The 12,200-nt window shown below is 38.9% G+C and overlaps 1 protein-coding gene and 1 pseudogene across 1 annotated transcript; one reads left to right on the top strand and one right to left on the bottom strand.

Moving 5' to 3' along the window:
- Nucleotides 1-3,988: 3,988 nt before the first annotated feature.
- Nucleotides 3,989-5,193, top strand: LOC111877085 (clavaminate synthase-like protein At3g21360; annotated as a pseudogene).
- On the bottom strand, nt 5,152-5,845 carry LOC122197372 (uncharacterized). The gene is made up of 2 exons (XM_042901233.1): nt 5,787-5,845; nt 5,152-5,577 (listed from the first exon to the last, which is right to left on the bottom strand). The coding sequence occupies exons 1-2, from the start codon at nt 5,796-5,798 to the stop codon at nt 5,152-5,154; spliced, it is 438 nt and encodes a 145-aa protein (XP_042757167.1). The 5' UTR covers nt 5,799-5,845.
- Nucleotides 5,846-12,200: the final 6,355 nt, after the last annotated feature.

Below are 12,200 nucleotides of genomic sequence, written 5' to 3'. Positions count from 1 at the left end.
GGAAGTTCGAGGATAGCGGTTTCTCTACATGGATAATGTAGAGTGATGTGTAGCTTAGTGTCACGTGCCGGTGCGGTAAGGGTGGATGAGTGGATTTCCTGATAAGGAAAGGCATGTAGCTCTGGAAGGAGTGTGGGTACTTCAAAAAGAGGAGGAAGTGGAATAAGTGGATTATTGTCGGTGCTTCAGCTATTGGTAGTAAGTACTGGGACTGTACCAGTGGTATGGAAACACATCCGGGTTGGGTGTCTGTTGAGGTTGCGGAAGGATTTCCGGTAGTGTAGAACCAGAGGAGTTCGGAAGGGATGTAACGAGGGAGCCTTGGATTTTCTGTATGGTTGTGATCACGAGGTGATGTATGTAGTCGTAATTCATCCTAGGGATGTCTGGAGGTATCGTCAGTGTGACGGGTTTTCCACCCCAAGGATGTTAGAGCAGGTTTAGCATGTGTATGTGATTGTTGAGGAGAGCACATGGGAGTTGCTCAGGAGCTGGAGGATGTGTCATTGTTTCAGCACAAAAAGAAAAGAGTTGGATTCGGAATGAAAGCGGGATGAGTCCCAGCGGTGAAATTCGATAAAAGTTATGTCAAGCGAGGTAACGGATAGCAGTTGGTACCGGGTCAGGACCCGGTGGTTCAAGGTGTTATCTAGCTTTGCAAGAGTCGAGTGATTGTTGTGATTTGGAGTGAGGAAAGTATCATCGGGTGATCATTGGTTAATAGGGGTTGTTATTAGGGGAAGAAGCCGATGGCCGGCTTGAATTAGTTGCCGTAACTTTGTGAGGGAAGAGTTGGACTCTATAGAGGTTTGAGAGCAGTGCTCGATGGAACCCAGGTCGCTCGATACCAGGAGGTGCATTGTGGGAGTATCATCTGGAATGGTGTGCTGCAGCAGGCTTCGAGGACGAAGCCTAATTTAAGTGGGGGAGAATTGTAACACCCCAAGTTCAGAAGTGCAAGTTCAGGGTTCTTGGTGTAATTAAGGAAGATCGACTCAGCGAGTCGAGTCACGATTGGTCACATGCTAAGTGACTGACTCGGCGAGTCGGCGGCTAGACTCGGCAAGTCAGTGCTGGAATAAGAAACCCTAATTCTTGGGGTTTGCACCCTATATAAGGAACCTTAAGTCCCACCCCAGCCTCTTTAGCACTCCCTTTGACGTCCAGAAGCTTTCCCCATTGATTTTAACCACTAAATTGAGAGTGAAAAGGATTTAAGTGTGTTTTGAAGCTTGGAGAAGAAGGATACTTGAAGCAAGAGTTGGTGGGATCATAGTGGAGTGAAGTGGATGTGATTTCCTTACTTGTTGGCATCAGATTGAAGGTAGGGATCATAGTGGAGCGAAGTGGATCTGATTTTCTTGCTTGTTGGCATCAGATTGAAGGTAAAAAGTTATTGCCTTGACTTTGTTGTGCTTAGATTGTTCATGAATGAATTTTTAGGGCCAAATTATCTTGTATGAGCCACTTTTCAAGTATTGGGGCTAGATCTGTGGTTGCTACTACAGATCTAGACTGGTCCTAACTCATGAACCTGGAAAGTGATAACTTTGGGGCTTGATTGAGAGTTTCCTTGCCTTAAACCTCCATTTTATCTTGAGTAGAGCTTGTTGAGCCTTGCATGCACGTAAAGTTGGAAACTTTACGTGTGGATCTGGCCCTAGGAGTCCAGATCTATGTTTTGGAAGCAACGGATTGGTCTGTGATCGTCTGAATAAAGGTATTACGTATGGACTCGGCAAGTCTGGGAGATGACTCGGCGAGTCGGACTAGAGATTAGACATGAGTCGCGTAGTGACTCGGCGAGTCACATGGGTGTACTCGACGAGTTGCATGAAGATAGGTAGGAACTAGACAAGTTAGAAGAACAACTCGGCGAGTGTGTTGAAGATTGCCTTGGACCCGGCGAGTCTGTTCTTGGACTCGACAAGTCTGGTCATGGAACCCCAACCTTTTCTGGTTAAGTCATGAATCGATGAGTTGAGGGATGACTCAGTGAGTTGAGCAAGAAGGGACTCAGAGTTCGTTGGACTCGGCGACTCTTGGGGCGACTCGGCGAGTTGAGTCGCGATATGGGAGTTTTCAGAGCATGGGGACTCAACGAGTCAGAAGGTTGACTTGGCGAGTAGAGTCAGTCAGGAAGTTGACTTTGACTAAGGATTTTGACTTTGACCAAGGGTTGACCAGTTGTCATCCTGGGGTACTTTGGTAATTATTGATCTTGGTTATTTGGTATTGACCAGTGGTGAAGTTCGAGTCGGAGGTTGGAGCAGCGTGATCTTATCTCTTCAGTCAATAATTGCGAGGTGAGTTATCCTCACTATATCAACAGGGTCTACGGCACCAAGGCCGACCCTTTATCGGATGAGAATCCGGGTAGTTATTGGTTATGTTATTGCTTTGCTATGTTTGTATCCTGGTAGTTAGGATGGTATATGTTAGAGACCTGGTTAGGGTCGGTATCCTGGGTTATAGGATGATGCTATGCTAGTGACCAGTCAGGTCGGTATCCTGGTAGGGATGTGCTACATATGTGATCAGCTAGATTGATTGATTAATTGATAATTGTTATATGATTATATGTTTATGTGCACATGGTTGTTTGACTGGGGTTGGGTTGAGGCGGGTCCTGCTTTGTGCTCTAGGCCAACATACCCAGGGCGGACCGGTTATCCCGAAGGCCCAGCGAGCGGTCCGGATAGGCTGTACGCCCCAAGAGGGCGGACCAGACCTACCGAGGCTCGGAGAGTGGACCAGGCCGACTGACGGCCCGGTGCGGGCAGACCAATCACACTGTAGACTCGATGTATATGGCTAGACCCGGAGGGTGGACCTGGTGGACTGTAGTCCCGGTGCGGCGGACCAGTCACGTAGTAGACCCGAAGTGTATGACTGTTTGTGTTTATGATATGATATGTGTATGGTATTGTGGTTGGTATTTTGGGGGTAACTCACTAAGCTTTCGGGTTACAGTTTTCAGTGTATTGTTTCAGGTACTTCAGGAGATCGTGGCAAGGCGAATACGTGATTGTACCGCTTCTCATGTTTTATGTACTTGTGATGTGGTTCTGGGAAATACTCTGATAATAAATGAATTGAAAACCATTTTGTAATGAATTAATAAAAGTGGGCTGTTTTTGAAAAGTTTAAATTGGTTTGAATTTTTAGAATGTTACAAATTTTTTTTAATTAACCCATATAATATATAAGTCTTACACCTATCGTTCTGTTATTTAAAGTTTGTTAAATCGGATACTAAATAATAAAACTAATACCCCTGTATACTAAAAGGTAGATACAAGAATAATTTAGGTTAAACAATAAAATCAGAGGCGGAGAAAATCAGAGTCGGATGCTTTGCCCCCTTAATCTCTTTTAGAAGTTCAACTAAAGTAAACATAAAATGAGCCTACAAATAAATTTATAGCCCATCTGGATGAATTACCCATATTGACCCCTCCCAACCTTTTTTAAAAGAATTATTATATGTATAGTATAAAAATAATCTCACTATGAGAATTGTAACCAAAATTAAGGCCCAAGTTTGATTTAAATATCACCGACTTCACTCCTATTTCTTTTATTTTAGTTGGCAATTGATTATACCCCTATTTTTATGGATTATTCACTAGCTATTTTGCTGTAATTGATGATTAACCAATATTGTTGGTAGTTATTTATTCCTCTATTATTTGAGTTAAAAAATTGTTTTTAGCTATACTACTATATCTACACGATTTCAATTCTCTAAAAAAAAGAAGGTAAACTTTAATTTTTATTGCATATTTCATTTTATGTAACTTGTAATTAATAATTTAATATCATTGGTTTATTATAATCACAAGGGAAATCAACAATCGATTCCTTTTTTAAACAAATAGAATATGTGTGACACCTAAAATTACATCCACTTAGTGATAAGACTAAAAATTGATTAGTTCCTATACAGACAAATTTTTTCTTTATGAATTTCTTTTTAAATTTTATGGTTTCTTTATCATATTTTGGATATAAAAATATTTTAATATCTTATTAAAATGTATATCGTAAAATCCCCGCCGAATAAAATGATCATGCCTCTGTAATCTCCCTCCTATCAACCAAAAATATCCAACTACACCAAGACAAAATCCAAATGGCCACCGGAAGATTCTTTAAAGAAGTAGAATTACCCGAGCAAAAATCTCACGACGATGGCGTTCTCTTCCCGGCGGTGTTATCTCCAATCTCCAACACTGATCTTACAGGCTTTGAAGACGCAATCAGAGCTCATAAACCATGGCTGGATTCTCTTCTCCAAAAAAGAGGCGTCATTCTCTTTCGAGGCTTCCCTGTTACCTCTCCTTCCGACTTCAACAACGTCGTCGAAGCTTTTGGGTTCCCTGAAGCCTTCTACGTTGGCGGCAGAGCCTCCCGAACTCAAGTCGTCGGCCGGATTTACACCGCAAATGAAAGCCCGCCGGAAATGCAAATTCCTTTCCATCACGAGATGGCTTATGTAAATTCCTTTTATTTTTTAAATCTAACTATTACCTTAGAAGTACCAATCCATTAAAGTAATATTCTTGATCTGTATATGATTCTGTCAAACAGCTTCCAGACTTCCCCTCGAAGTTATTTTTCTTTTGTGAAGAAGCAAGCCGGAGGAGAAACTCCGGTAGTTTTAAGTCATATCATATATGAAAAGATGAAAGAGAAACACCCAGAGTTCGTTGCAAAACTGGAGGAGCATGGAGTGAAATATACAAAAATAATGAGCGAAGACAATCAACAATCATTTTTCACTGGTAGTGGTTGGAAGTCAGCATACATGACCGATGACAAGAATGTTGCAGAAGAAAGGTTTGTGTATATATACTTCTGCTACAATATCGAACCTAATAAAGTGCATGCATGTTATTATGTTAAACGCATTTACATAATCTAAAATTAATATATAGCTCATGATTGATAGGGCAGCGAAGCTGGGAACAAAGCTTGAATGGATGGGGAGTGATCATGATCATGTAAAAGCTATTACAGGTCCGATGCCAGGGATAAGGTTTGATAAGGAAAGTCAACAGAAGATTTGGTTCAATGGTTTGGCAGTTAGTTATAGTGGAAGATTATCATTAAACAAACACCAACACATACAAATATCTCATTACATTATCATGGGTAATTTTCCAAATAAAATCCCCTGATTTCATCTAATGTCCAAAGCTCTGCGAGTTCATAGAAGGGAATTTCTACCCTCTCAACATGAACTTGAGCAGAAAAACTTGGATCTTTCTTAGCAAGAAAAAACATCAGCTTTAAAGTCTCTTCACTCATAATAGGCGAAGACTTAGATTTGCCACAGTATTGAAAATACAAGGTGTTCTTCAACGTAAATAAACGTCCATCAATCCCAGAGTGTTCATAAATCAGTTTTTCAAATTCTTCATACCCCATTTCATGCGTAGCTGGAACTGTAAAACTCGAAGTTGATTTGTCTCCCTTGATTTCTCCATTCAGAAAATTAACTTTACCTCCATAATAAAAATTCATAAGAAATGGAGGATCTAGAGTCATGTCTTTTGATGAACTTGCTCGTAACTGCACACTCAATAACAACATTGCATGCGTCAAATCTTTTAAATAAGTGCTAACAAGATCGATCTCAAACCTAATAGCTACGTTTATTGATCTAAATGAAACAATAGGTGAGCAAACCAACAAAGATTGTTTTGGTAAATATACATTGAAATGTTTGCAAAGCTCGTTTGAAAATCAAGTCGTAAAATAGATAAGGGAAAAATGGGTACCTCGCTTTTCATGGATATTCGAGAAGAAAGGAGGAGTAAGTGTTTAAGCAAACGAAGGATTTTTCTTTTGGTTCGTGATATGTATCCCTGCAGAAACAAATATTTATAGGCTGATTACACTTGTTGAGGGGGAATTTTAAAAGCCAAAATTAAAAGACCTTTAGGTTCCCTAGAAAATTGTGTATCGTCAATAAAACACATACTGATGGCTACTATATCTAGTTATCTACTAAAAAATACTAATAATTATGGTGAAATTATGCGAGTTACTTTAACGGATGAGAACTTGAGATGTTGAATTAATCTTGTAAAAGCAATAGAGTAAATTAAGTGCACCAAATTTTGGTATATCAAATAACAAAACTCGATCTTCAACAAAAGGCAAAAATCCAATGGTTAGTTGATGGTGATGAAAAGTCCCACTTTTTTCATGGCGCTGTAAAAAATAAGAACAGAAAAAACAGAATGCATGGTTTGATAATCAATGGTGTATGGAATATTGAACACGAAGCGATCAAATGGGAGGTGCATCAGTTTTTGAAGACAAGGTTCATGAAAAATGGCATGTCATGCCAAAGTTTATCAATCCTGGTTTTAAAACTCTCTCTCCCCTTCATTGCTCGATCCTCGACTCCCCAATTTCACCCGAGGAGATAAAACAAGTGATCTGATGTTGTGGGGGAGACAAATCTCCTGGACCGGATGGATACACATTTAAGGTGCTAAAAAGGAAATGGGACCTCATTAAACATCATCAGGTTTGTTGGCCATTTTGAATCAATGGGAAGGCTCGCAAGAGGACGTAATTCCTCATTTATTACTCTCATACCAAAGATCAAGGACCCAATAAGCTTGGGTGACTATAGGCGATCAACTTAATCTGATGTATGTATAAAATTGTTTCCAAAGTCCTAGCTTCACAGCTAAAACATGTGATCGGTGAGGTCATGAATGAGGATCAATCTTCATATATTGAAGGCAAACATATACTTGAAGGCCCCTTAGTAATCAACGAAGTTATAGCTTGGGCTAAAAAAGACCAGGAAACAAAACTTTCTTTTCAAAGTTGATTTTGAGAAAACATTTGATTCAATAAATTGGGGTTATCTTGAATCTACAATGGAACAAATGGGATTCAGTCAGAAATGGAGAAATCATATTCACGGTTGTTTATCGTCATCAGGGGCATTTGTACTTGCCAATGGATCCCCAACAGAGGAATTTGCCATATCAAAAGGAGTTCGGTAGGGCGACCCTCTATCACCTTTTCTATTCATAATCGCAATGGAGGGGCTACATATTGCGATCAAAATAGCACATGAAAAAGCACTTATCTAGGGCCTCTCGTTACCACATAATGGTCTTACCCTTTCACATTTATTTTATGCAGATGAGGCCATATTCCTTGGTGAATGGAATATAGTTAGCATTAAAAATCTGGCCAGAATATTAAAATGTTTTCATATATGCTCAGGGCTAAAGGTTAATTATCATAAATCACGATTATTTGATATTGGAGTTTCGGACGGTGAACTGCACTCACAGGCTCAAATATTGGGCTGTCAAAGAAGTTCACTTCCATTTACATACTCGGGGGTCCCAGTTGGTGCTAATATGGCATTGAAGAAAGATTGGAGGCCAATTATCGACAAATTCCAAGCACACTTATCAACTTGGAAAGCCAAAACCCTTTCCTTTGGAGGGCGACCCACCCTTATCAAACCAGTCATAAATAGTCTCCCAACTTACTATCTTTCCTTATTCAAAGTTCCATCCACCATTATAGATGATCTTGAAAAGCTGAGAAGAAGATTCATGTGGGGTGGGGACGAATCCAAAAGCAAAATTCATTGGGTCTCATGTTCAAAAGTAGTAGCTTCTAAGAAGGATGGTGGCATTGGGCGGGCTCATTAAAAGCTCAAAATTTAGCACTGCTTACAAAATGGTGGTGGAGATTGAAGGCAATATCGTGGGGGGGGGGGGGGGGGCTATGGCAAAAATGTCTCATCAGTACACATAATTTATCAAACAAGTCAGTCAGTTATAATGCTAAGGTCTCACTAAGCATCACCTGGTGTAATACTGGTAAGGCAATGAAATCTCTCCCTGGATTTGACATCAATCATCAGGAAATCTTCACTCTTATTCTTGGCTCAAATGTTAATATATTGTTTTGGAAAGACCGATAGTGTAGCTCTCTAACTTTACAGGAGCATTTCCCCAGACTATATGCTATGGAGTCAAAAAAAATCATGTAGGATAACAGTTAGAATTGATCAAACAAGTTTCAAATGGAGGTGGAAATCAGCGAATATGGAAGGGAGGTTCTAGATGATTTCATGGAGTTATGTTCCATCATTCAAGGAGTTAATACAAATCCTACACCAATTAGACTTCGCTTTAACTTAAATCCAGACGGAAACTACATGGTCAATACCCTGAGACAAAAGATAGACTCCTCCATAAACCCTCACACTGGCACAATAATCGACTGGGTAAAAGCAATTCCTTTGAAAGTTAAATGTTTTGTTTGGAGAACATTAATGGATAGGCTGTCGGTAGCAACAAACTTAGTGAACATGGGCATTAATATGGCAAACACAAATTGCCCCTTATGCAATGACGAATAGGAAACAGACGATCATCTATTTGTTAAATGTCCAATATCAATTGAGGCGAGATCTTAGATCTTTAAATGGTGTGGTATTCCAGCTACTAGCTTTGACACAATTAATGAATTTCTCAATTTCGCAGCTACATGGGGGAACTGTCCAAGAAAAAGGGAGAGATTCAAGGTGATACTTAATGGGATGCTTTGGTTTACATGGCTGGTCAGAAACAACTCCATCTTTAAGGCGTTGAAACCGATACCAACTATGGTTGCAGACGAGGTGATATCACAAACGTATGCTTGGTTCAAATATAGAACTTCAGAATTGAATTGTAGGTGGCTAGACTGGAGTATATCTCCATTTTGTTAAAACTCTGTACTCTCCTGTAACTGCCCACAAATAGTCGCTTGTTACTTGTGTTGGTCTCTTCATTTATAATACAATATTCGCCGTTTCCAAAAAATCAAAAATAACAATTAAGTCTACCTACTTCACTTTGTTTAGACCAAACATTGATTTTCCTTGTGCTTTTAAGAAACTCAAAGATGAAATTTCAAAAATAAATAAATAATAAATAAACTAACATAAAATTGACGTGATGGTCTTGTCGTTTCACAAAATTTGTATTGATGAAGTTTACTTTTTACCCTTTTTAATATATTTTATCTTTTTTACTTATTTAAAATAATTAATTTGGAAAGAAATTACCATGTCATAACACACACCCTTACAAAACAAAACTATATTTAATTTATTTAGGGCTAAGGTATCTATCGTTAAACATAAATATTGTTAATGTGTCGATAAGTAATATATAAAAACCATTGCATGATAATGAGGTAGAATGCGTAACCACCACATTGTTGTGTATGATGTATGCATACGAAATAGTACAATGTTATAATGGGAAAAAAGTAAGATGCTATAATGTATTTACAAAATATGTAGGATGTATGTTTCAGCATATTTGTATGTATATGCATGTGTTGATTGGAATATCACTTAACTTTTAAGAGCTTATTAGATGGCACAATGCTATAATGGAAAAATATATAAAAAAAGTAGGATGTTATAATGTATATGCAATATGTTTAGGATGTCTGTTTATGTGTATTTGTATGTATATGTATGTATGTATTGATTGGAACATCACTTAACTTTTAAGGGCTTATTTGGAAAGTACAATGCTATAATTGAAAAAAATGAAAATAAAAAGTAGGATGTTATAATGCATATGTAATATGTATAGGATGTATGTTTAAGTGTATTTGTATGTATATGTACGTATGTACTGATTGGAGCATCACTTAACTTTTTAGGTCTTATTTTGAAAGTATAATGCCATGATGGAAAAAATGAAAACAAAAGTTGGATGATATGATGTATATGCAATATATGTAGGATGTATGTTTCAGTGTATTTATATGTATATGTATGTATGTATTGATTGGAACATCACTTAACTTTTAAGGGCTTACTTGGAAAGTACAATTCTATAATTGAAAAAATGAAAAAAAAAAGTAGGGTGCTATAATATATATGCAATATGTGTAGGATGTATGTTTAAGTGTAGTTGTATGTATATGTATGTGTGTATTGATTGGAACATAACTTAACTTTCAAGGGCTTATTTGGAAAGTAGAATGCTATAATGGAAACAATTAAAAAAAGTAGGTTGCTATAATGAAAAAATATGATACTATAAACAAAAAAGTATATGCAAAAGTACAATTCTCAAATAAGAAAGATAGTGCTTTTTGTTCCATACAAGTAGTGTCTACAGATCTTCAGAGCGAATATCACTGCTCCTAACTCAAGATCGTATATAGTGTAGTTAACTTCGTGTGTCTTTAGCTATCTCGAGGCATAGGCGATGACCCTTCCCATTTGCATTAGAACACAGCCAAGTCCTTGATTGGAAGCGTTGCAGTACACTATGAAATCTTCCATGCCTTTAGGGAGGGATAGTATTGGTGTGCTACATAGGGTTTGATTGAGCGTTTGGAACATGTTCTCTTGTTTTTCTTCCTAGCTAAAATTCACACCCTTTTGCGTCAGGGTGGTATGTGGCATACCTATTCTTGAGAAGTTTTGAATGAACCTACGGTAGTAGCCAACTAGGCCTAGAAATTGACAAATTTGTGTAGGAGTCCTTGGTGCTGACCAGTTCTCTATTGCCTTGATTTTGGAAGGATCCACATGAATACCTTCTTTGATTACCACGTGACCTAGAAATTTGACTCTTCAAATCCAAAATCCGCGTTTAGAGAATTTTGCATAAAGTTTCTCTGTTCGTAGTTTTTTCAAGACTTGTCGTAGATGTTGACTATGTTCCTCCTTAATGCGCGAATAGATAAGTATATCTTCAATGAATACTCTCACAAACTTATCTAAGTAAGGATGACACACTCGGTTCATTAAATTCATGAACATTGCAGGCACGTTTGTTAATCCGAAGGGCATCACTACGAACTCGTAGTGACCATAGCGAGTTCGGAAGGCTATTTTGGGAACATCTTCCTCTAAAACTCATAGCTGATGGTACCCGTATCTTAAGTCAATTTTAGAAAAGTAGCTCGCTCCTTGGAGTTGGTCAAACAAGTCGTCGATGCACGGAAGAGTATAGCGGTTCTTATTGGTTAACTTGTTAAGCTTGCGGTAGTCGATGGACATACGGAACGATCCGTCCTTCTTCTTTACGAACAAGACTGGTGCTCCCTAGGGCGAGAAGCTTGGTCTTATAAATCCTTTGCCGATGAGTTCATTCAGTTGAGTAGATAGCTCTTACATCTCCGCTGGTGCTAGACGATACGACGACTTGGCTACAAGGGTAGTTCTAGGAATTAAGTCGATCCTGAACTCGACTTGCCGCTGAGGGGTCACCTCTGGGAGATCTTTAGGAAAGATGTCGGAGAAATTACAGACATCCGGGATGCTCTTCAAGTCTTTTACCTCCTTGCTCACATCAACAACGTGGGATAAGAATGCACGGTACTCCTTTCGTAAGTACTTCTAGGCTTGAATGCAAGAAATGATTCGAAGGTTTGCTCCTGTTTCTCGTCATAGATTAATAGGGTTTCGTTGCTTTGCAAGTTTAGACAAACGACTCTCTCAAAGCACAGAATGTCAGAATGATGGAGACTTAACCAGTCCATACCAATGATGACGTCAAAGCTTTGAATTGCAACAGGCATGAGGTCGATTGGGAATGAGTGGTTATCTTGAGAGAGGGTACATCCTATAAAATTTTTGGTAGAAGTATCAGTCTTTCCATTAGCCATTTCTACGACAAATGTTTCTTTTAGTGCTTGCGGTGCTTGATTAAGTAAGTGTTTAAATTCTTGGTTCACAAAACTCCTCTCCGCTCCACTATCGAATAGTATGCATGCATATGAGTTATTGAGGAGGAAGGTACCCATGACTACGGTGGTGTCTGCCAATGCTTCCTCATGACCAATAGCAAGAAGTCTTCCTGCTCTGCTAGCATTCTTAGTCTTAGGGAAATTTCTTTTGAAGTGCTCCGTTTTGCCACACCCGTAGCATACTTGGCTCACTCCTGTGCCAGGGACCTGGGTGATTGGCATAGCTGGTGCCTTGCAGAAACAGGTTGTGTGCCCCTTCCTGTCATAATTAACATAGTGCATTTCATGGCAGGGGCCATTGTGTTGGAAATTACACTTGTTGCACTTGGGTAGTCTCCCCACATATTGTTTCACAGGTGCAGGGGCTACAGGGGTTGTCGCAACATGAAAAGCCACAACCTGTTGTTTCTTGGAAGAGGGTTGCGTTGATTGGCTTTTCT

The sequence above is a fragment of the Lactuca sativa genome, chromosome 4 (genome assembly GCF_002870075.4).
Source record: "Lactuca sativa cultivar Salinas chromosome 4, Lsat_Salinas_v11, whole genome shotgun sequence".
NCBI classification, from domain to species: Eukaryota; Viridiplantae; Streptophyta; class Magnoliopsida; order Asterales; family Asteraceae; genus Lactuca; species Lactuca sativa.
This window is presented reverse-complemented; position numbering and strand designations above follow the sequence as displayed.